The sequence below is a fragment of the Penicillium oxalicum genome, chromosome VII (assembly GCF_001723175.1).
Source record: "Penicillium oxalicum strain HP7-1 chromosome VII, whole genome shotgun sequence".
In the NCBI taxonomy this organism is placed as follows: Eukaryota; Fungi; Ascomycota; class Eurotiomycetes; order Eurotiales; family Aspergillaceae; genus Penicillium; species Penicillium oxalicum.
Window position 1 is genome coordinate 1,130,510 of NC_064656.1, and position 23,219 is coordinate 1,153,728.

Below are 23,219 nucleotides of genomic sequence, written 5' to 3' on the forward strand. Positions count from 1 at the left end.
TGAGGTTCAGATCGGATGAGTCAGTTGGCAGTTTCAATTGTGAGCTCTGGGGTGGTTGTTGGCAGTGGGTTGATGCACTGAATTGGGTTTCTTTTTGGTGAAGAGTAAGTGGATAAGTTCGTCGGAGGGAGAGGAAAGAGATAATTTCTCTTTTTGGTTGAGAAGCGGCTCGGAATGGTTACGATTTGAATGTGAATGAATTGTGTAGAAGGCGATGGGGTAGTCGGAGCGAGCTACGAGGCTATTGTACTTGTATGGGGAAAGTGGTCTCGTATCGGATGCTCGGCGGGTGCCTGGGCGCGTCCCCTCCGACTAACCGGGGTTGTCGACGGGAAATTGACCAATCGCGTTGGTTGTTCTTCGATTCCAATCTGAACCCGTTTCGGTTAGACTGGGTTGTGGATCAATTTTCTCGAATCTGCCGCCTGTGACCGTGAAACGCATGCTTCAAGGTGGTAGACGCCCTGGGCTCTTCAAGATGAAGAGTGCGATTGAGGGCTATCGGGGCTGGGTTCTAGGAGCACCTGTTTTGTTTGACCAAAAGCATGCTCTGTAGACTGCTTGATGAACAGGGTAGGGCTGATGTCGTCTTTTATGAGGCAGACACCAAGAATAGGAGGGTAATAGAGAGATTAGAGTAGAGAGATGATATTCTCAGGTTCATTGTTTGATTGCCAGCCCAGCTTTCGATTAAATACTTTCAACAAAATATTATAGGCAGAGAAGCACCCACATAACTAGTCGTAGTGCATTATTGAGTTCCTCTCAAAATTTCACGGCCACGTGGATATATGACCCGTTCTTCTTCTTCTTTCCCCCCTCTTCTTCTCTCTAGAGCAGAAAATCCAAATCAACCAGTCTTCGTCTAAACTCGCATATCAGTAATTGCGCCACAAGGTACTAAGATCCTCTTACGAGTGATCTACATGCTCAGCCGCGACCGTGTCCTGATTCTTTGCGATTGCCCCGTGTCCGCTCTCAGAATCCAAAACGCTGTTTTTGTGGTTCGCAATGTCAACCAGGCCGGGGTTCTCGGCTTTGAGGCGAGCAAAAGTCTTTTCGGCATCCCATGTCCAGGGCGTTTTGGCGGCAAACAAAAGATCCATGTCTTCGAGGGTTCGTTGGTTGCTCTCGGGATAGAGGGCCCAGACCATCGGAATGGTAATCACGTTGCTGGCTCCGAAGATGTAAAGAGTTTTTTCGCCAATCGAGTCAAACATGACGGGACACAGCAGAGTCTGGAATAAGTAGAAAGGGTTGGTTAGCAAGGACCCAAAGAAAATGAAAGCAATAAATTCATCACACCGAGTGATACGTACCAGCCATCCATTGCCGATACTCCAGCCAACGACGCCCCATGCATTGCCTCGGGCACGCACGGCAAGCGGGAAGATTTCGGCTGGGTAGAGCCATGGGACGGTCAACCACGTGGCACCAAACGTTGAAGTGAAGATGAAAATCATCGAAGCGGCCGCGGCACCGTAGGAAGAGGCGGAACTCGCGTTGCCCGCCTCACGGGCATTAATGGCAAGGCGGGAGAATCCTCCAGCCAAGAACATGGAAATTCCCTGGACAACGGAGCCCCAGTAGAGAGTCCAGCGTCGGCCAATACGATCCAGGGTGAACACGCAGACTAATGTGGCAAACTATGTGCGACGGTGGAGTGAGCATCACACTCCAAGAGATCTAGCCGCTGAGAGCCCAGCTGACTACCTCCTCAGACCGTGGAATTACGTACCATGTAGAAAATGTTGTTCAATCCACTGATCCATTGACTTTTCGTTGAATCAAATCCTGCAATGCTAAAGATGGTGGGTGCATAGACAGTCACACCAGCGATACCCACCCACTCTTGCATGATCTGCAACCAGATGACCAGTTGCACCCGGCGGCCAATGTGCAAATCGCCCGACTTCCAGCCAAAGAGCATGGAGAGGTAAGAGTTGCCGTGAACAACAGTCTTTTCCATCTCGGCAATGTTCTGAATATCCCGAAATTCGGCCTCGGCGCGCATGCTGTCTTCGGGGCTGCTACCACGGAGTCGTTGAAGGATGTATCGTGCCTCATCTTCGCGACCAACCTTGACAAGCCAACGCGGAGACTCGGGCATGAACCAAACCGCAGCAAACAAAACCAAGAGAAAAACGATCTGGAATGCAATGGGGAATCGCCAACGGAAGGCAGACCGACCGCCGTCGATATATGAGAGACCACTATTGAAAAAGGTTCGGGTCAGTAGTTTGTTCGTGAAGCAGCGTGAGCAAGGGAAGCTTACAATTCAAGCCAGTAGGCTAGGACCACACCAAAGATGTTCAATGTGAATTCAATGGCGATGAATTGTCCTCGTGAGGTGTGCTCCGCTGTTTCCGTGGCCCATACAGGGACAATAGCATTCAGGATACCAGTGCCAATTCCATTGACGGCACGTGCTGATTCTTATCGTCAACAAACTGAACTTTTTCCCTTCCCGAGGCTGATCATGTCTGAACTGTAGCGCAACTCTTTCACTTACCGCAGATCATCCAGTTGTGGTTCTGCGCTGAGCATTGCAGACTTGCACCCAGTACAGCCCATGCAGCTCCTGCGGCAATCGATTTAATTCGACCCATGCGATCGCCGAGCCAGCCACCGAGTAAAGCACCAAAGAGTGTCCCAAGATAGTACACCGCCACGATTCCACCTTGAAGCAATGAATCGGTCACCACCGGGGTCGCTTCGCCATTTTCAAATTTCGTGTACCCAAATCCCATCAGATCGATATAGTCTTGGGCGTTATTCACGCCGGCCATCATTCCTTGGTCATATCCGAAGAACAGAATGGACAATGCGGCCACGCAGTTGATCGCGATGAGAAGCTGTCGCTTCTCAAACCTGTGGACAAGGTTCCACGAGGGGATTTTGTCACTCATGGTGGAAAAAGATCAAATGCGGTCCAAAGGTATCTTGAGAATTCGAGCTGTCTTTTGCCGACGGGACTAACGGCTGACGTCCGAGCACTTGTGTATGTTCTCGCGGCGCAGCGGGAGGCTCTCCGGGGCGATGGATAGATGGGTTGCGATCCTTCACTACCAGCCTGAATACAGGCCCGTGGGGGTCGAGTGAGTCTGAAATCTGGAGGCCAAGTCACGACCTTTCTCTATCCAAGTGCGGGGGAGGGTCTTGTCGCGCCTCTTTATACAGATTCCAAGTTCCCCCTCACTCACGGCGTGTCTCCGAGCATCTCGCCTTCCCAGCCAGGAAATTCCCCACGATGATCGGCAGAGGCCACCCCCATGGAATACCCGCAACTAAGCCGACGTTGGGCCCCAAGTCATATGGCTCACGCCTTTTCACGATTGCTAATGAGATGAGCAAAGTCATCCTATCCCGATGCGGCTGGCCAGTCTAGACTGGCCGTCCTCCGGTTCCCCACTCCACTCGTATGTTCTCGTAGCGCTCGGCAGGACCCTGGAGCCATCTCGGTGTCAGTTCGGCTGACTATCTTCCGAATTCAATCTTTGAAGCCTTTTAGCCGATACTGCCCGATCGGAAGATCAATGAGACTGTTGCTTCCTCTCCTTCTCCTTCTCAGGGCTTGCTCATCAGGCTGGTTGACTTTATTTGACTCGAGAGAGTGTTCGCAGGAAGCCTGATAAAGCCTCTCGCTTTTAGCATCCAGATGGAATCATATTTTCATTTTGCTTTTGTCTGGTTGTGGAAAAAGTCATAGAGATTTACATCAAGCCTCATGCGGACAGGGTGCACCGTTATGGTCGCACCAGCAGGAGCATCGTGGGATTCATCAGGGCACGACAGGTTGCGTAGCCGCGGGGATCAAAATGCCGTCAGTGGCTCTCGAATGGCTAGCCGGATCGAGATGGTCGTTGCACCAGACGTGGGGGCATCGCAGAGTTGAGCAAACATGAAAATCTGGGTTTCGTTCGTCTTCCAGTGGGGAAAAATCTGTCGGACCGGCCTTGCGGGTTATATTTTCCTGAACGATTGGACAGCAGCGTAGACTCAAGTTTCTCATTCCAATATTGAGAAGTTGCTGTCACGCGAACAGCCGAAGCAGCTTCACAGGAAACACACTAAGAGAAAGCCTTGCGAAGATGTGTGGCGTGTGGAGCGCGCCGCCATCGTGCCATGGCTGTGAGGAGCCCCTCCGACAGGATAGCAATGTAGACTGAGCCGAGTCAATTTTACTCACCGAGCCTTCAATCACTGAATCATGTATATCATGGGCGTATTGCGTCTCTTTCGAAGACTGTCCGGTTCTTTCTTGTAGCACTAATGCAATGAACATGTAAGGTTAAATACTAGAAGTAGGTCTTTGTAGATCAGTGACCTTGTATGGTCGTAGCTCAAGTGACTTGGAGTCGTCTGGACTCCAAATCGTCATGTCGGTCTGCCCCATTTCAGATGCCGCGTTCGTGGTGATGGTTCGGGAAATTTCAATTTAGCCTATTTTACCCGACCGTAGTGGGGGGCTCGTGGTTGCGTAGCCCACGTAGTACGGATATCCCTTTTGTGGTCCATGAGCCTGATGCACGATTACAACTTCCAACTACGCATATTGGAACCAAAATATGTCTATTAGACGATTAAGAATGCGAGTAGACTGTTTTATGGCTCGGCGCGTCCTCGGCTCTGGCTAGATTGAAGTCTCGCTGAGTTCTATATCGCATGGGCTCATCCTTTGTACCTGCAGCTCACGTGAAGTACTAACTGACAACACGACGGGGCTGCTTGCAGAAACAAAACTGTAGCGACCAAGTGCGACCTTAATATCAAGAAAGATAGGAAAGGAAGGACGAGCTTTGCCTAGAAATTGAAAGTCTAATTATCTTCAGACCACCTATCATTGGCACTGTCTGTGATTATGGATAGGCCAGGCCCCTTGGAAGTCTGAAAACTGCAAGACACCCTACCTCAACCGATGGACATGGTCGGCAAACTCTTCCATGCAGCCTGTTGTTCCTCTTCGCCATGATCTCAGAATTTATTGAATGATCAAGAATTGCTGACCAAAGGAAAAGGTGCCACCGTGCGAAACCTCGGCGTGCGGATCATGCCCACACCAGTCAGCTGGCGGTTTACACTTGCGCTGGGAATACGCCGAGAAAGACGGCAGTCTCTAGTAGGCAACGGGTCCGATTAACCTACTCGCACCATATTTGCACTATATCTAATTACGTATTAGTGTAGTAGGTTCATTTTACGAGGGATCATGCAAAAGCACTCTATGCTTAACACTCCACCGGGGATAACGCTCAGACCGGGATAGTGGGTATTGAACACAGCGTCCCCACAATTCAAGTATATGGCACCTAGTGGAATATTTCTCGTATGCTGCAACATTCTGGCCCGTGAGTGCTTCGCCGTTAATTCATGTAATCGAGATCAATCTGCTGTCCGTACATTCGTGGACCTCGTGTCGCGCGACTAAGGTGAATCATGATTGATCAACTTGTAGCCCAGAGACCATGACTTCTCAAGATCCTCCTCGAGAGGAAAAACACTCCAAAAATAAGCACTGAAGCTGCCTTGCGAACGGCAAAACTTGATATGATATGTTTCTGCTAAGTAGAAAACTACTAGGTATCAGTTGCGCTCGATGCATAGGACGGATCACGTGGTTTGAAGCTCCGGCATCCAATGTCACATGTCTACACGCAGGGGTTGTGCAAACCGTTCTAGTGGATGTGATCCATGTATTTCTTCTATCGGAATCTCCACTCTTCAAAGTGCAATCATTACATCAACCATGCTTCGATTAAATAATTTTTTCTGTTTGACCAAGATCTTTCCAAACGAATGCTTTCCATGGGCTGGATATACTCGTGGAAAGTACGAATTTGGCGTATTTATTGGTGTTGCCTAGAATTTCACATGGCAGATCCGGACGGGAACCGCCTTGCCTGCTGTCGATTCGAAGGTGACTCGCGTTCCAACTCTCACTTCTACCAACATTTTCGTCCTCGTCACTTTCTTCATATTTTTCATGCTCCCTAGTACCACAATGCCTTCTTCGCCGGCAGACACTTCGTTCAAGATCCTCCCTTGGGCGGTCATCGTTTATCTGCAACCGAAGAATCGCCAGGAGCCGACATGGACGTACCGCCAGGCACTGATGAATACGATTTTGAAGGTGTGCTTGCACAAGTATATCTCGTTGCACAGGGAACCATCACGGCTCTCCCTCAAGCCAGGGTTTGAAAGAAATCGATTTATTCTCATCGAGCCCGCAAAACCTGCCCTCTTCACGGGAGTTGCTTCCAGCCCGATGGTCAGCCCGGAGACCATCGGGGCCACATGGTACCCTGAGCATCCTCCATCAGGTCTTGTCATTCTACAGGGCCAACACATCGTACTCCACATGCATGGGGGCTCGTATATCTCGGGCGATGGTCGAATGGGCTCGTGCCATTTCATTGCCGAGAATCTCCTCGCTCACACCCCCAGTCGGTATGTGCTGAGCCTCCAGTATCGACTTGCCGGTCCACCAAATGGACGATTTCCAGCGCAACTGCAAGATGCCATTTCCGCCTATTTCTACTTGCTCGACTCCCTTCACATTCCAGCTTCTCAGATCATTCTGTGCGGTGACAGTGCTGGCGCCAATCTTGCCCTTGGTCTTTTACGATATATGACTACTTTTCATGATAAAGCTCTGCTGCCTGCGCCAAAATGCGTGTGGCTACTGTCTCCATGGACGAATATTCCTGAAGCCATGAATTCGGAGGCTTGGAATCGTAGTCCACGTTACAAGACCGAGTACGTCCCCGCATCTTTCCCGGCTTGGGGAGCCACCTTGTTCTTGCGTGAGCTTGAAATCACCCAGTCAGTGGAAGAACATGTTGCCCCAATCAAACATCCATTCTATTTGCCCTCGCCTGTACTGGTGGTGACGGGAGGGAAAGAAGTGCTCTGTGAGGAACACCGCGAGTTCGCCCAAATTTACAAGTCTTTCGGTGAAAATGATGCCCTGGTGGGTTTCCATTGTTCTGAACCTGTTCCTCACGATCTGTTTATGATTGGATGGATTATGGGCTTCAAGAAAGAAGCACGCGAGTGCGCTGAGGCTGCGGGGAATTTCTTGCGGCAACACAGCGCGCGCCAGGATTGAGAATAGGGGCAAAACATTCTTAGCCTGCGTGAAAGCGAGAAATAACGCAAATTCTCGAATCAAGATGATGCTTAGGTCATTCTCTGGATATGTACAAAAATTCGTCGGCGCTAAACAGGCACTGCTTTGCTCATCGCCCGTACACAAGGACTCGCTTGTCCAAAGGCTCGAAGGCTTTCTCCCGAGGTCCAGGTCCAGTTGGCTGACCAAAAACCAGCTGCGCCTTGAGGCTCCAATCGATTGGGATGCTCCATTCTTGTGACACTCGTGCATCAATCAGAGGGCTATAGTGTTGCAAATTGCAACCAAGTCCTTCGGCCTCCAGCAGAGTCCATACTATTTTAGAGGCGACTGTGTCAGTCATTCTTTCACGGGTGGCAGACCGGGTCAACTTACAAGCAAATTGATGCATTCCGCTGGAATGATTTACCCCTACGAAGAAAAAGCCCGGTCAACAAATCTTCCAAAATCACCAGGACTTAAATCAGCATCAGCACATACACTCAGGGAACTTGTCGACCAGCATGGGCCACTTTTCTTCCAATGGTTTCAACGGGGCAGGATCCTCGTAAAACAACACCTGGTCACATAAAAATTTGTCTATTAGTTTGGATATTTCAGAGAATCACAACTCCAAGTTGATGGAAGTCTCAATTTCGCAAAGACTCACAGTCCCATAACCTGCCCGGAATCCTGCAATTCTCGGCTTGTATAAGTTCTCCAGTTGCTCTGGTGGGACTGAAGCCGTTGCCGCCTCGAGAGCGATATCCCACAGCCGTTCATGCTGTTCCTTCAGAAGGACGACCAAGCGGGCAGTTTGACTGTTGAAGGGGCTTGGTGTATGCATAACGGTCTCGGAGATCAATTGTTCAATCCGATCGTCTGGAATTGGCGACACATTGGTGAGGCTATAGATGGATCGCCGGTTCTGCATTCCCTCGATAATGGATGGTGCGATCTTCGACATGTTGGATTAATTCCGGTTGCTTTCAATTTGAGCTGCTATCAATGAAGAAGAGATTGGCGCAGACTGTGTTCAGAATCAACAGATACTTGCTTGGCTATAGAAATGATTTGCTATGCTTCGGTAGAAATTGTTGTTTATCTTTATAGTCTTCAAGACCTCCGGTGGTCGATACTTTGATCGGCAACACGGAGCTAGGCCACGCCGGGCGCCGATCTCACTCTGCCATTGCGATTGGTCCAGCGAGACCTAGCAAGCTAGCGCTGACGAGCCTCAACGCCTAAAGTCAATATTGTCATGTTATGACCCACGCTGGCAGAGATCATGCTGACCAGGCAATTTTGAGAGGGCCACGATTGATAAGCGACGTGCCTTGCAGGATTTACATTTCATGTCGGTCAACGGACGTCAAAGAGCCGACTCGGTATTCTAAGCATCACGACATCTACTTGGGTAGATTTCGTGGATCAATCAAAATACGGATCCGTCGAGTTCGGTCAACGGTGCACTTGACGCTGCAATACGTAGATGGGCAAATGATCTCCTCGGCGGGCATGAGCAGTATTGATGCCAGACTCTACCTATCCGCTCACTAGAGCCTGAATCTTTTAAAAGGCCGATCAGAAATAGCGAGGAATATGGATCGCATGAAATTGGACAGGAGAAATGTGCAGATAGCGATCCTCGAAAGCTATATCGGTTACTTTGCCAAACTCCTGTACTGCAACAGAGGGCATACCTCTGCCCGATGCTTTAGTGCGCACCAACCTTAAATCCGTAAAGACTGGATGTATGTCCTTCAAATGGTCGCCGTTAACACCTCCAACCTCACTTTTCTATCGATTCAACTAGTGCCGGGCTCTCCTATGGCAGTCCCTGACAGGCGTATCTGCTTTGCGCATATTCATCTCCCGTACGTACTTGACGACTAACACTGCAGACTTCCGGATGCGAGTCGCGCGTCCCGAAACAAGTCCCTACAACTGTTTCCCGTGGGCGCCGTGGAAAGGAAGTCATAGATCATAATCTCTGAATGGTGTTGTTACACCGAGTCCCTTGGCGAGTAGGCACATATATGGCCAAGCATGAAAGACGATCCTAGTACATTCGACGTGTGAAACATTGTTGGCTTTCCAGGCGAACGACTGCGAGCAGTAATTCCAGCTCCGACTCTCAAGGGGGGACTGCCGAGTGTAGCCGTCGGGGCGGTTGCCGGAGACGGCAAACCCCAATCGAGTTGATTGAAAGCCCGCGGGTAGGGGGGCGTGGATCACGTCAATCCGGGGCAGCTGTGACGGATACTCAGTGAGAGCCTCTCACTGAGAGACATGACAGTAACCTGAGTAGCGCCCAAAGTGAACATGATTGGAGTACTCTTTCCCCCCGGAATTTGGATGGCACGGGCTTGCTTGAGAGCGGGAAACTTTCTCTCGATGTCGAGATTCCCCGGCGACCACTGTCTTCAACCTATTTTGAGGGTGACGTTGTTATTTTCATTCTGTATTGCGATAGATTCGATAATCAAGTTGGCACCGTGGCATTCTTTTTTGAGAGGGGGGGGGGAACACATAATTTGATCATCTCTAATTGTCACGGTATACTGTCTTCCTGAACAACAATCCCAACAATTGCCCAGTTCAACTCCAGATTCCGGCCTCAGGCTGACTTACCCGTCCACAACCCAAGTCGCCCAGCCACTGGCTGAAGTACACCGCAGGTACCGACTCGACCCGAGTGCGGCTTACATAACCGCAACCTGGCCGGCAGGCGGCGAATCTCAAAATACCGCAAAGCTCAATCCTCACACCTTTCCCGTATCTCGAAACCTGATATCTTCGCTCCTCTCTCCCATTGCTCCCCTCCCGCTCCCCTTCCTCTCGGCCGTCGATTAAGGAGGAGTCACTGGTTCTCGCGACATATTTATTTCGGTCTCGCTCTATACATCGTCATGTTCCGCAACGTCCTTCCCCGGGCCACGCCGCGGGCTGCGCTCCGCGCTGCCGGCCCCAAGGCCATTCCCTCGACCTTCGTCGCTCCTCCTATGGTCTTCATTGGCCGCTCAAGACGTGGCTACGCCTCCGAAGCCGGTACGTTCTCTTCTATGAAACAACCGCAGCGGTGTTGATCAATGCGGCTGTTATTCGCACCTCCGCTTTTCAATTCTCTCCAAATTTTCCCATCTCAACTTTGCGAATGCTGATTGTATCGCTCTCGCGGGACGTGTCACAGCCGAACACGATCTGGTTATCATCGGTGGTGGTGTCGCCGGTTACGTTGCTGCTATCAAGGCTGGCCAGGAGGGTCTGAAGGTATGTCGAGAAAATTTATCCGAGAAAGAGGAGACGGCGAGGGGAATCCTGCGAGGTCTCCGATGATCGCAATGGAAAAGATCCCCACCCTCCTCATCCTCCTCCTCCTCCTCCTCCTCTCCTCCTCCTCCTCCTCCTCCTCCTCCTCCTCCTCCTCCTCCTCCTCCTCCTCCTCCTCCTCCTCCTCCTCCTCCTCCTCCTCCTCTTCTCTTCTTCCAGCCTGAGATGAGTATACAGTTCTAACCATTGGACTTCCTTCAACTAGACCGTCTGCATTGAGAAGCGCGGTGCCCTCGGTGGTACTTGCCTGAACGTCGGCTGCATTCCCTCCAAGTCCCTCCTCAACAACTCTCACCTCTACCACCAGATTCTCCACGACACCAAGAAGCGTGGTATCGAGGTCGGTGATGTCAAGCTCAACCTCGCCCAGATGCTCAAGGCCAAGGATCAGTCCATTGAGGGTCTGACCAAGGGTGTTGAGTTCCTGCTGAAGAAGAACGGTGTCGACTACATCAAGGGTGCCGGCTCCTTCGTCGATGCCAACACTGTCAAGATTGACCTGAACGACGGTGGTGAGCAGACCGTCCGCGGCAAGAACATTCTGATTGCCACTGGTTCCGAGTCCACTCCTTTCCCCGGTCTGAACATCGATGAGAAGCGCATCATCACCAGCACCGGTGCCCTTTCTCTCCAGGAAGTCCCCAAGAAGATGGTTGTCATTGGTGGCGGTATCATCGGTCTCGAGATGGTATGTGCGATCCACGTTTGTCACATTGGTGTTGGTAATCTGGAGCTAACTATGTATCTTTCTTTCTCTACAGGCCTCCGTCTGGTCTCGCCTGGGTGCTGAGGTTACCGTTGTGGAGTTCCTTGGCCAGATCGGTGGTCCCGGCATGGATGCTGAGATTGCCAAGCAGGCCCAGAAGATTCTTGCCAAGCAGGGCATCAAGTTCAAGACCGGCACCAAGGTCACCAAGGGTGATGACAGCGGTTCCCTCGTGTCTCTGAGCGTCGAGGCCGCCAAGGGTGGCAAGGAGGAGACTCTGGAGGCTGATGTGGTCCTCGTCGCCATCGGTCGTCGTCCCTACACCGAGGGTCTGGGCCTGGAGAACATCGAGATCGACAAGGATGAGCGCGGCCGTCTGGTCATTGACCAGGAGTACCGCACCAAGGTCCCCCACATCCGTGTGGTTGGTGACGTGACCTTCGGCCCCATGCTGGCTCACAAGGCCGAGGAGGAGGCTGTTGCCGTTATCGAGTACATCAAGAAGGGCCACGGCCACGTGAACTACGCCGCCATCCCCAGTGTCATGTACACTCACCCCGAGGTCGCCTGGGTCGGCCAGAACGAGGCCGAGGTCAAGGCTTCCGGTGTCAAGTACAACGTCGGCTCTTTCCCCTTCAGCGCCAACTCCCGTGCCAAGACCAACCTTGACACTGAGGGTATGGTCAAGTTCATTGCCGATGCCGAGACTGACCGCATTCTCGGTGTTCACATCATCGGCCCCAGTGCCGGTGAGATGATCGCCGAGGCCACTCTGGCCGTCGAGTACGGTGCCTCCAGCGAGGACGTTGCCCGTACATGCCATGCCCACCCCACTCTCTCCGAGGCCTTCAAGGAGGCTGCCATGGCCACCTACTCCAAGCCCATCCACTTCTAGACTTCTGTCTCTGGTGATGCCGTTGTTGTGCGATTCGATATCCCCTCAAACCCCCTCCATCCATGTATTAAACTTTTCCCCCTTTTTGTTTTCTTTCGCCATCTTAGTCTAGCTTTGCTAGCAAACTACATGTAGCATTTCATGTAATCATCTCTCTTCTGTTGTGAAATTGTCACCATGAAATGACCGATAGACTTTCATTCGCTGGCTACTTATCTTTAGACGATGGTCATTTGCCGTACTATGTCGTTTATGTAGTTTGGACGGGAATTGTGGTCATGAGTTTTGTCGCAGTATGGCCGTCGATCGGCTCTTCTTGACATATGCGAGCCGGCCGTCTTTTCCGACGAATGGTTATAGCTTCATGGCGCCAAGCCGGCGTGCAGATGAGAGAGAGGGGTGTCAGGCGTCGGAGCAACATTGTATTGCCCTTCTCATAGCAAGCCAGGTCTTAGTTGCCTCTGAGTGTGTGGAACATGGGGAATATGGAGCTCCTCTTGACCTCGATAGAAGCGAATAGCAGAAAACCCCAAAAATGAAAAAGTCCAAAAAGAAACTCCGAATAGGGGAATCGAACCCCTGGCTGCCGTGTGAGAGACGGCGATGTTAGCCACTACACCAATTCGGATTACTTGATGTAAGGAGGCATTTTTTTAATATTATATTCTTGGTTGTCTCACCACTCTCAAGATACGGACGCGGTAGTCACGGGCTGAATCTCTCTGGGCCAGGCCATCTTCCTGGTCTCAACACTACGCTTGCCATTGGCAGTCACCCGTGTCCTTTGCGTAGTATACATTTCAATACTTGTTTGGAAGCAACGATCTGCTAGGTCAATCCCAGTCCTAGTGGGGCTAATTTCAGATATATCCTGGGCCGTTTCACCTTTTCAGCTGCAGTTGTTCAGTGGAATTTCTGGGTATGACGGGGAGTATCCGTGACCAGGCACGTCACGCTATATATCATGCTCAGGTACCACTTCCATGATCAGTAGAAGCATACGTTCAAGCAATTACCGATTCCGCCACGATCGCCCGCCCGGGCACCTACCTACAACCTTTTATCTAGGCAGAAATAGAATTGGCCCCTAAAGTACCTATCCATATCCAATACCTCACAGGGCTGATACAATTGGAAGAGGACCCGTCCCTATCTCAAACCCCTACGCCACAGTTAAGAGTGACCAAGCCTATTCGGGTAAGCAGTGCGAGCGCGGGTTATGCTTAGTGACATGATGGATCAACGCTACCTAGTAAGCTGACTCGCCGAGGCCCCCAATCGGAAATGGACACAGACATTAGCCTCCAGCCACCCATGGAGGCTTCCCATCATTGAGCGTCTTACAGCCGCACGAAGCCTATTTCACTGCGTGCTTTTCGGATATGGACCAGCCCTATTGGGATCTTGAGAAAACCCACCAAGTTTGATCTTGGCCCGATCGCTGGGAGCCCCACTGGCCATTCAGTCAGCTGGAGAGAGAGAGACAAACCTTACCCAATACGGTAACCTGTTCGTCTCACAGCCCCAGGCTTCTGCCTTCGCTACTACTATGAACCACGCAGCGAGCACTGGAGAAAGAGCATATGTATATAAACAAGGGAGTGCATTCCCCCCTCAAAAAAAACTAATAGAATAGTACCTCCTTATCTCACTTTTCAAGTCCGTACCTCTCAACGCACTCAACCATGATTCTCATCTATAAGAAGATCAAAAAGCACAATCAAAGGAAGAAGCTGAAGCTGGATAAGGAATACACAGACAGGATCGGTCATGATGATGCAGCCCAAACTTCGACGCCACCAAGCATTTCCACTTCTCCCCAGCGCCAGGAGTCCCATGAGAGACCTGCTCCATCACTGGATGAAGCAACTCGGAAAAAGCAACGTCGAGTTTACAGATGGAAGATCATAATCGGTCTTTTTGCACCCTTTTGCCTCGAGTGTCTCGACACGACGATCATCGCATCGGCACTTCCCTATATCGCTCAAGATTTTGGTAAGACCCCCCGGCCCGGCAGCTAGAATATGGTGATCTCATTCCGATCACACGGCAACTTCAATTCTGACACATTTACTCATCCGGGGTCACAGACCAGGTCGGCCAGCTAAATTGGATCATCTCGGTCTTCAACCTTACCTCGGCGGCCTTTCTGTTCTTCTGGGCACAGCTGACGGATCTGTTTGGCCGGCACAATACTCTTCAAGCGGCTATCGCGGTCATGCTCATCGGGTCTGCCATTTGTACTGGCGCCCCCACATCAACCTTCAGCGTCCTCCTACTCGGACGTGCCCTGCAGGGAGTCGGAGCTGGCGGAGTCAACATTTCGGTCCGGGCGATCTTGGCAGATCGGGTCGATCTGTCAGAATATGCCGTGAACTGGACCGTGTTCGCTCTGATATCCGGCATCGGATATAGTGTTGGTCCAGTGATCGGCGGATACCTGACGACTACCTCATGGCGATGGTGTTTCGCCATAAATTTGCCTGTCGGTGTCATTGCGATGGTCTTGGTTGTGATTGTCCTCCGCAAAGAGCTCTTAGGACCGCAAAAGCTGCCCGAGCTTGAAGGTCGGGACATGTCCACTGCTCCTCGTCGATTCGTGACTCGTCTTTGCACCATTGATTACGGTGGTCAGTTGCTCTTTCTCTGGGGATTTGGCCTACTTATCCTTGCCCTGACTTGGGCCGGTGGTAATTATGCCTGGGGCTCGCCGGCTGTCCTGGCTCCGTTGATTATTGGAGCCACCTTGGCTTCTGCCTGGATCATCTATGAGCGATCGATGGTCCCTGGATCTGCGCTAGCTCGTTTATTCCCGAGACAACGGGCGATGGTACCATGGGATCTGCTCATTCAAAAGGACATGGGTCTGTTGTTTTTGGTGAATGTGTCGATCGGTATTTCTATGTTTGCAGTCATGTATTTCATGAATCTGTATTTCGCCCTCGTGGAGAAACGAAGCTCAAGCAGTGCCGGTGTATCTCTACTCTATTTCCTTCCCGGTCTTGCAGGTGAGTTACTCTTCTATTTCTCCACAACAATCTCTTTTTTTTCTCTTTTCCATATACTATTGTCGCCCCATACTGACGGATACCCTCACAGCTGGAGCATACATGGCCATGTTCTCGTCAAATGTCTGGCCACGCCAGACCCTCCCCGCGCTGATACTGGGGAGCATCACCTCCGCAGTAGGTATCACAGTGCTTGCGTGGGCCATCCACGCCGCCCAAACCAACACCATCTACGCGATGATGGCCCTAGTGGGCCACGGTGTTGGGATGCGCATGAATCCCGCCTCCCTGCACGGATTAGCGTACTTCCCTCAATTAACGGCTCAAATCTCGTGTCTGGTCTCCTTTGCTATCCCCTTTGGTGGGCTGGTCGGGCTCACAATCATGTCGACGGTGTTCACTAATAAGAGTGGTTTGGATCAAGCCGACGCCCGGCAGGGGGTTGTTTGGGCATTCATCTCGATGATGCCTCCAATGTGGCTCTCGGTCCTATTGACTACTTTACTCGGAAATGTCTGGCTTCGCAAGGAGGGTGGCCATGAGGTGGTTGATGGGGTGTATCTTTGGAATTGCATTGCGAGAAAACCACTGACTCGGGAAAAGAGAGAGCGAGAGTCGGAACAGGAGTTGATTCAGCGTTATGGTGCCGATCCAGTGAGAGATGAGGAACGTTGCGATAATCACACGAGAGTATAGTCCAGCTGTGTTTACATATTTTCGCAAAGGATTATACCTCGTTTTCATTCATTGCTTCATTGTAATTTGAGTCAATATCTACGCGCTCACTATTGTCCACAATTAAATCAGGACTGGGTAAAAAGGCGTGGTCAATAAAAGCTTTTTGGGCAGTGCTGAACTGTATGCCCGTCAATCCCTAGTAGTGTTGAGCTTCAAGTGACCTGGTATAGCCCAGGTCCGCTTGTCCTTGATCTGTTGAGCACTACCCAAATATTGTCAAGCACTACCCAAATAAATACATCAATTACACTTAATACTAGCAATTTTTGCTCGCTTGAACTAAGCAAGCCGCAATTCATTAACCGAGTCCACAGCTCTAGTCTTTTACTATATAGTCTGAGACAAGTCATGTGAGATTCGGATTTTTTGGGTAGTGATGAGTTGCAGCCTGTGCGACATACGTTCTTCAGCATTACCCAAAAAGCGCCTTTAAGGCCTCCCAGGCGGAGGCCTACCTAGTACTTTAATTTAACATCGGAAATTGAGAATCTCTCTGAGTGGTGCTACAGAAGGCTTGGGGTAGGTATGTATAAATATACCCATATGATGACTTCACACTTGTAAGGGTTCTCAGCGGGCTTTGAGTGGTGCTGGTGTCTACATGTAGGTGACATACAAGAAACATCGATGTGGGTGGTTAGCCCAGCTCCAATGTTAGGTGCGCAGGCTCCAGTAAACCGAACCGAATCAGACTCTAAAAAGATGCTTCTGCATAGAGTTGAGCAAGGGACCAAGCAGATGGAGGTGAGCGCATCAATTGGTGTTTCGGGGAAGTGTTCAACGAGTTTCGGGTATATCGTGCTGAGCCACACTCGATCAACGAGGGTCCAGATTCCTTAGTGTTCATGACGTTTGGGCCACATTTTACGCTCTATGTAAAATTTCAACTTGGCACTGTATATTTTCAAGCTTCCAGCTTTTCTATCTAGTAGAGCTTGTCATAACACTCTCCATCTACATTTGTCCAAAGAACGAGAAGCGCCAGTGCTTCCTGGTAAATGGTCGATGACTGACTTAGTAGGTGTGGTGAGAGGTAACTCAATCAGAATCATTTCTTTCCAGACAAAAGTCGAGATGGTCTAAAAGAAGAATATTCACCAAAAAGCAAAAGAAGAACTCCGAATAGGGGAATCGAACCCCTGGCTGCCGTGTGAGAGACGGCGATGTTAGCCACTACACCAATTCGGATGGTGGAACCAGGTACTGCTAGACTACCTGTTTGCTTGATGAAATTTAATCACATATTTGCATTCATGTTCATGTGGAAACTGAGGGTCCACGGTGAAGAGTTTTGGCGCCACTTCCAAAGACTCTGCCATGTCGCTGATTGGGTGATGGTCGCTCGAGAGGAGAAGAAGTGGGTCTCACTACTGCACGCAGCCGTTGATTGACAAACACTGCAAACCTGCAACGGCTGCCTTTGATACCGATCAATAGATCACCTATGCTGTTGGTTCAATCGGTGATTATGGCTGCTGATGATTTCTTTTGATGGATCTTGGATCTTAATGTGGTTATTTCAGGAGCAAATATAGCACAATACCAGTATATGAAGAGCGTTGAACAATCTGACTAATCGTCACTTGGAAGATCTCAACAAGGATTTCAAATCGAGTGTAGGATGCAGTCGCAGGCAAAAAGCATGTGGATATCCACCTGAGCAGTACATCTCCCATATCGACACCCGTGACAATTTTCATGTTGATGGCTATGCGTTCCCCTCCCCCAAGAGACTTGTACATGACTGAAGGGAGATGACCCAGGTAAAGTACGCGACTTTTGACAATCCATGCACGATACCGACGGAGAACAGTGGCGCCGAAGACATGATATTGGACCAAAGCTCTGCTCAAAATGACAACAGGTCTGATAAAAGGTGTGAGAACTACAGGCTTTGGAGCGCTGTTGCAGACTCTTCGATGGCCGATGGTGATGCCACTTTGACGAGTATACAAGCGCGCCATCACACCGTTGATGCCCCGCACAGTCGCCTGTTTCGAATTGCCCCGTCTGAATTTCACAAACAAGGCTACCGGAGGTAGTGTCCATGAGCCTTTTGAATGGTGCGTGGAATTGGGTACCTTGGACTAGAAAACTTACTGCCTGTGGTAAGCCGATCTGCATGGGCTGGAAGCGCATGTACAAGAGTGATGGATCTTCGTTTTCGACCCTGGCTGTTTCGCTGGAACCTGCATCGAAGGGTGGATGTTTTCGTTTGGAGATGCCAGGGGGCATTGACTGGGGCAGGGCATGGTTGAGGTTCTTGGGGATGCGAAGGGGGAGATGCCGTTGAATTGCGAAAGTGTAGAAGGCAAGACCAAAAAATCAAATAAAAATTAAAGCGAAGCGAGCTGATGGCAGGAGGTGAAATTGTTCTGTAATCTCGCTACTCTTTCTTGTGATAGGCACAAGGCAGAAAGAACGAGGAAGCCGGTCATATATAGTAGAGGCCAGCCCGGGCAGCAAAGTTCCAGTTACCGCTGGTACCTAATTCAGGCATTGATTCTATAACTAGGCCTCTTCGCCACTTGACAAGTGTGTTGGACCAGATAAGTTGTGCAGACGGGGGCTTGCAGCTTCAAGTTACACTCAAAATACAATGCATTCGAAACATTGGCTGCGTGTTGCTTCGAATACTGAAGTTAACCAGTCGACTTTAATAGGTCACATGGACTCATATTCACTGGATTGTAATCCGGTTATGACATAATGACTAAGGTCGAGGTTCAAACATGGAATTGGCATGGATCACTTCTCGCTGGATACTGCTCCGTCATTCATCTCAGACAGAGATTGACTGCTTGTCCACGAGCAGAGTGGACCCGGATGAGGTGGAAAGCTCATTGCTGTATGCCATCGAAGGGGCGTATTGCTGGACCCACTCTTTCAAGATGGTGAAAAAGGCCTCACACACCGATTTGACAGCATCCTCGCGAGAATCGCTGCAGCATTCGATGTAAACTAGAAATAGTCAGTCGACGAAATTATTCGAATCGCATGCTCTCAAAAGTCAAGACTTACATTTAACTTTGGGCTCAGTCCCCGACCCTCGCAACGTAAAGCGCAGTCCGCCCTCCAACCAAAGTGTAATCATTTGGCTGGTGGGATCCTCAGGTAGATCGGGCTTGTGATCGGACGACGCAGTGTCAAAGCCTTCAGTCAGATCTCTCCATCGCAGAATCTTGAAGTTGCCGAATTGCATCTGCTGCAGGAAGGGGCCACTCCTGATGCCGCGGAAGAGCTCAATGGTCTGCTGAGGGCTGGAGGATCGGAAGTAATTGTTCAAAGTCTCATGGTGGCCGTACTCGACAAAGAGCTGTTGCAGTTTGCCGAACACGGTTAAGCCCTGAGCTTTCCATTTGGCGGCCGCCATGGCGAAGACTGAGAGCGCGGTGACTCCGTCCTTGTCATAGCTCACGGCCGGGAACATGTAGCCGAGGGCCTCTTCATAAGCGAACAACACTGTCTGGCCCGTCTTTTCGAGGTCTCGCGCCACGTTGCCCATCCACTTGAAGCCGGTAAGGGTCTCTTTGAAATGAATGCCCTTAGATTCAGCCATCTTCTGAAGCATGCCACTAGATACCGTTGTGGTCAATACGCTGATCTTTGACGCATTTTGGGTCGAGTCAATGGTATCAAACAGATGCGAGGCGAAAAGAGCACCGACGTGATTCCCAGTGAGCAAAAACCATTTACCACTGCCAGAGAGGTCAGCCGTTTCACTTGACCATCAACAAGGGTAGGACCGTGTCTCCTTACTCGACTTTTTCAGCCACGGCAAAGCGATCCGCGTCAGGATCGTTAGCGAAGATCAATGTCTGGTTTTGTTCGTCCGCAACTTGAATGGCAAGGTCCAACGCTCCTGCTTCCTCTGGGTTGGGGAATTTTACAGTGGAGAAATTGGGATCCGGCTGAGCTTGCTGAGGAACAATCATATACTCTTGGCCTGATTGCATGCCCATCGAATTCATCAAAGGGTCGATTCGGATCGCGCCCACCCCGTGCATGGGAGTGTAAACGAATGGCCGAATGGGGTAAATTTCAGGCACGGTTGAGACCTAGATCATGCCATCAATGCCAAAGTCATGTCTTCTGTCTGAATCACAATCGCTTACTGCATATTCTTTGACACGACGTTGGAAAGGCTCCAGAATCTCGTGGAGAGCCTCCTCCGTGAAGTACTCGCTCGAGTGCCGGCCCTCCTCCCAGGCCTCGGGCCATGGCGTCAAGTTTTCAAGGATGGATTGCGCAATCTCAGCATCCTCGGGGCGATTAATTTGAGCGCCATTGCTGGAATAACTGCAGGGAGACAGACGTGTCAGTCTTTGCTGAACTGCTTTGTACCGCCACAATCCAGAGTCCTACACTTTGTAGCCTGTAATCAAGATCAGCCAGTCTGTCAATTGCTTGAACAAAGCCCTCTCAGGCGAGTCTTCCGGGGGCACCTCGTACCATTATCCTGAGGCGGGTTCTGATTTGACGTTCCAGTATCTCAGTTAGCAGTGAAACACAATCCACATGGAGCGAGGTCTTGGTCCGATCGTTCTTACGTGGCTTGCAGTGACTACCACACCTGCCGCCGCCTCGAAGTGTTTCACCCCAAAGGCAACAAGGGGAGTGGGTGCCGACTCCCTCACAAATTTGACCGGGATTTGCAGCGCGACAAAGGCATTGGCAGCTAATTCAGCAAATCGGTCGGACTGATGGCGCGCATCATGTCCAATGATGACCCCCTTGGAAGCGAATTCTCGCCCTTTACTTTGAACGTGCTTGGCAAGTCCTTGCGAGGCCTGAATGACCGTCAGGCAGTTCATGTAGGAGAAACCAGCAGCCATGCGACCTCGCAAGCCCGCAGTACCGAATTCAATGCCTGAAGGGCGATTAGACAAGTGACATGTATCCTAGAGCCTCTGGGATCGACATACGATTCCGCAAGCGCAGCTCCAACTCTTTCGTATCGCCCACATCACGCAGTTTTTCAATCTCCTGTCGAGTCACAGGATTCTACGTACCCCTCCAAAATCAGCTGGGAACATCATACCACACGAAGTACGAATTGAGCGCCACCCAATCTCTGGAGGGATTCGAGGGGTTGACGAGGTACCTGATCCCACTGCAGCCATGTCTCGATCAACGAAGACAGTTGTTCCTGCTGGACTATGTTATTATGACGATACCATGAAGCTCAGGCCCGGTTCAAAAGAGCGGGACCTACTTGAGCCATCTTGCTTGACCTCAGTTCTGGACGGACTGGGATTTGTAGTGTGCAATTTCCACTGTGGGCACACCGTCGTTGCAACGAGGCCGGCGGAGCAGTCCCCGCTTATTTGACTCCACGGGCACGTTCCAACCTGCCCCTGCTTTCCGTCCACCCACTTGTCCTTTAAACTTCCTCGGCCAGTCTTTGGTTCTGTTTACACCACTCCCGTTCGTCCTCTTCACGAACAATGTTTGCGTAAACCTCTTCATTCTGTCCTCTCCCACAATCGCTCAGACACATCCAACTTCACATACGGCACAGTGTATCGGTCACCAGCAAAGCATGGGGAGTACAACCCTCCGACCGTCCCGCAAGGACACCATCTTGAGCCGCCGGTACATTGAAGGTCAGATTGCAGAGGGCAAACATGTGGTCATTTTCGAGGGCCGGGTCCTCAAAGTGGACGCGTATATGAAGTTCCACCCAGGTGGTGAGAAGCCGATGAAGCATATGGTAGGCCGAGATGCAACCGATGAGATCAATGCGTATGTCTACCACTTCCCAACTCCAGGCACCCACACTTACTGATTGACCGTGGTGGATGTGATACAGACTGCACTCAAGGGAGGCTCGTGAGATCATGCTGGCTTATCAGATTGGTCGCATTGAAGGCACCTGGACCAATTTCCTTCCCCCCATTCAAGGCGGCAAGTTTCGCCCGTACCACGAAGATACCTGCTCGAGTGAGGACAACTCGTCGCTTCACGATAGTGCCAGCTCGGGTGCCTCCACACCACCATCGCCGATATTCGAGGCGATTGAGTCCAACGGCACAACCCATCGAAAAGCGGGGGCAGATAGCTCCGGGGTGTCAACGCCTCCGAACGAAGACGCTGCGCCCCGGCCACATTTCCTGGATGCACGCACCCGAGACGAGATTGTCTTCGACACTGTCAAATATCCATCCCTGGATGCTGCCAGTCAAGAGAGCATCAAGCAGAAGTACCGGGACTTGAATGAGCGAATGCTCGCCGAAGGGCTCTTCAACTGCAACTACACTGCCTACTTGGTCGAGTGCTGTCGCTACACCCTTTTCGCGGCTCTGTCGTATTGGTTTCTTCAATTGGGGTGGTGGGGAACGTCTGGGTTCTGGCTTGGCTGTCTCTGGCACCAATTGGTGTTTACTGCCCACGATGCTGGCCACATGGGCATTACCCACAATTTCCACGTCGACACGATCATCGGGATTATCATCGCCGATTACATTGGTGGACTGAGTCTGGGTTGGTGGAAGCGGAGCCACAACGTGCACCACATCGTGACCAACGAGCCCGAGCACGACCCGGATATTGAGCACATGCCCTTTTTCGCAATCTCTCACCGGTTCTTCGACAGCCTTCAGAGCACCTACTACGACCGCAACATGACTTTTGACGCCTTTTCCAGATTTATGCTCAAGATCCAAAACTACTCCTATTATCCAATCATGATGCTCGCCCGGTTCAATCTCTACCGTCTGAGTTGGGAATATCTGCTCAAGCGCCAGGCGCCCAGGAAAGGCCCAGCTCGGTGGCACGTGTGGGTGGAGTATGGCGGGCAGCTGTTCTTCTGGTACTGGTATTGCTACCTCGTGGTGTACAAGACTATTCCAGACTGGAGCAGTCGACTGACCTTCATCCTGGTCTCTCATGTCGTCTCGTCCCCTCTTCACGTTCAAATCACCCTGTCCCACTTCGCCATGTCAACGGCGGACCTCGGCATCAACGAATCATTTGCGCAAAAGATGCTGCGCACGACGATGGATGTTGACTGCCCCACCTGGCTGGACTTTTTCCACGGTGGATTGCAGTTTCAGGCGATCCACCACCTTTACCCACGCATGCCTCGCCACAATCTGCGCCGAGCGCAGAAATACGTCGCTGAATTTTGTCGCGACACTGGTATTCCCTATGCTCTCTTCACCTTTTACGATGGGAATAAGCAAGTCGTGGGCCGGCTTGGCGACGTGGCAAAACAACTGCGCATCCTCGAAGAATGCCGCAAGTCTATCGCGAAGGAGGGCGTATTCGCGCATCCCCACTGAATGTTCAATCAAAGAATCCATTTTTGTCGAGTTTAGTTAGCGAGCCCTATATTCATCCTCATCTCTCTCACCCTTGTACCTACGATAGAGCAGAACTATAGTTCCGAGTACACGTTGTCTTCATATCTCGTGATTCATCTTTGTGATA

At 50.9% G+C, this 23,219-nt stretch overlaps 9 protein-coding genes and 2 non-coding genes across 11 annotated transcripts; 5 read left to right on the forward strand and 6 right to left on the reverse strand.

Moving 5' to 3' along the window:
• Nucleotides 1-911: 911 nt before the first annotated feature.
• On the reverse strand, nt 912-2,909 carry POX_g08936 (uncharacterized protein; the record flags this gene model as incomplete). The annotated part of the gene is made up of 5 exons (XM_050117703.1): nt 912-1,238; nt 1,320-1,646; nt 1,739-2,213; nt 2,276-2,429; nt 2,513-2,909. The coding sequence occupies 5 exons, from the start codon at nt 2,907-2,909 to the stop codon at nt 912-914; spliced, it is 1,680 nt and encodes a 559-aa protein (XP_049965847.1).
• An 872-nt stretch (nt 2,910-3,781) lies between these two features.
• On the reverse strand, nt 3,782-4,381 carry POX_g08937 (uncharacterized protein; the record flags this gene model as incomplete). The annotated part of the gene is made up of 3 exons (XM_050117704.1): nt 3,782-3,973; nt 4,190-4,269; nt 4,300-4,381. 3 exons carry the CDS (start codon nt 4,379-4,381, stop codon nt 3,782-3,784), a joined length of 354 nt encoding a protein of 117 aa, XP_049965848.1.
• Nucleotides 4,382-4,918: 537 nt separating this feature from the next.
• Nucleotides 4,919-5,266, forward strand: POX_g08938 (uncharacterized protein; the record flags this gene model as incomplete). The annotated part of the gene is made up of 3 exons (XM_050117705.1): nt 4,919-4,952; nt 5,019-5,119; nt 5,183-5,266. The coding sequence occupies 3 exons, from the start codon at nt 4,919-4,921 to the stop codon at nt 5,264-5,266; spliced, it is 219 nt and encodes a 72-aa protein (XP_049965849.1).
• A 735-nt stretch (nt 5,267-6,001) lies between these two features.
• On the forward strand, nt 6,002-7,108 carry POX_g08939 (uncharacterized protein; the record flags this gene model as incomplete). Its single annotated transcript, XM_050117706.1, has 1 exon — nt 6,002-7,108. One exon carries the CDS (start codon nt 6,002-6,004, stop codon nt 7,106-7,108), a length of 1,107 nt encoding a protein of 368 aa, XP_049965850.1.
• A 130-nt stretch (nt 7,109-7,238) lies between these two features.
• On the reverse strand, nt 7,239-8,075 carry POX_g08940 (uncharacterized protein; the record flags this gene model as incomplete). Its single annotated transcript, XM_050117707.1, has 4 exons — nt 7,239-7,444; nt 7,505-7,540; nt 7,610-7,688; nt 7,779-8,075. The coding sequence occupies 4 exons, from the start codon at nt 8,073-8,075 to the stop codon at nt 7,239-7,241; spliced, it is 618 nt and encodes a 205-aa protein (XP_049965851.1).
• A 1,945-nt stretch (nt 8,076-10,020) lies between these two features.
• POX_g08941 (Dihydrolipoyl dehydrogenase) lies at nt 10,021-12,042 on the forward strand (the record flags this gene model as incomplete). The annotated part of the gene is made up of 4 exons (XM_050117708.1): nt 10,021-10,159; nt 10,302-10,381; nt 10,647-11,129; nt 11,203-12,042. The coding sequence occupies 4 exons, from the start codon at nt 10,021-10,023 to the stop codon at nt 12,040-12,042; spliced, it is 1,542 nt and encodes a 513-aa protein (XP_049965852.1).
• Nucleotides 12,043-12,598: 556 nt separating this feature from the next.
• POX_tR168 lies at nt 12,599-12,670 on the reverse strand. The gene has a single exon. It is a non-coding gene; the product is annotated as a tRNA-Glu (tRNA).
• A 1,057-nt stretch (nt 12,671-13,727) lies between these two features.
• POX_g08942 (uncharacterized protein) lies at nt 13,728-15,746 on the forward strand (the record flags this gene model as incomplete). Its single annotated transcript, XM_050117709.1, has 3 exons — nt 13,728-14,037; nt 14,133-15,050; nt 15,142-15,746. The coding sequence occupies 3 exons, from the start codon at nt 13,728-13,730 to the stop codon at nt 15,744-15,746; spliced, it is 1,833 nt and encodes a 610-aa protein (XP_049965853.1).
• Nucleotides 15,747-16,904: 1,158 nt separating this feature from the next.
• Nucleotides 16,905-16,976, reverse strand: POX_tR167. The gene has a single exon. It is a non-coding gene; the product is annotated as a tRNA-Glu (tRNA).
• Nucleotides 16,977-18,570: 1,594 nt separating this feature from the next.
• Nucleotides 18,571-21,012, reverse strand: POX_g08943 (Phosphoribomutase; the record flags this gene model as incomplete). Its single annotated transcript, XM_050117710.1, has 10 exons — nt 18,571-18,749; nt 18,810-19,486; nt 19,548-19,846; nt 19,904-20,087; nt 20,154-20,163; nt 20,241-20,259; nt 20,339-20,658; nt 20,714-20,774; nt 20,830-20,940; nt 21,004-21,012. The coding sequence occupies 10 exons, from the start codon at nt 21,010-21,012 to the stop codon at nt 18,571-18,573; spliced, it is 1,869 nt and encodes a 622-aa protein (XP_049965854.1).
• Nucleotides 21,013-21,330: 318 nt separating this feature from the next.
• On the forward strand, nt 21,331-23,071 carry POX_g08944 (Delta 8-(E)-sphingolipid desaturase; the record flags this gene model as incomplete). The annotated part of the gene is made up of 2 exons (XM_050117711.1): nt 21,331-21,533; nt 21,601-23,071. 2 exons carry the CDS (start codon nt 21,331-21,333, stop codon nt 23,069-23,071), a joined length of 1,674 nt encoding a protein of 557 aa, XP_049965855.1.
• Nucleotides 23,072-23,219: the final 148 nt, after the last annotated feature.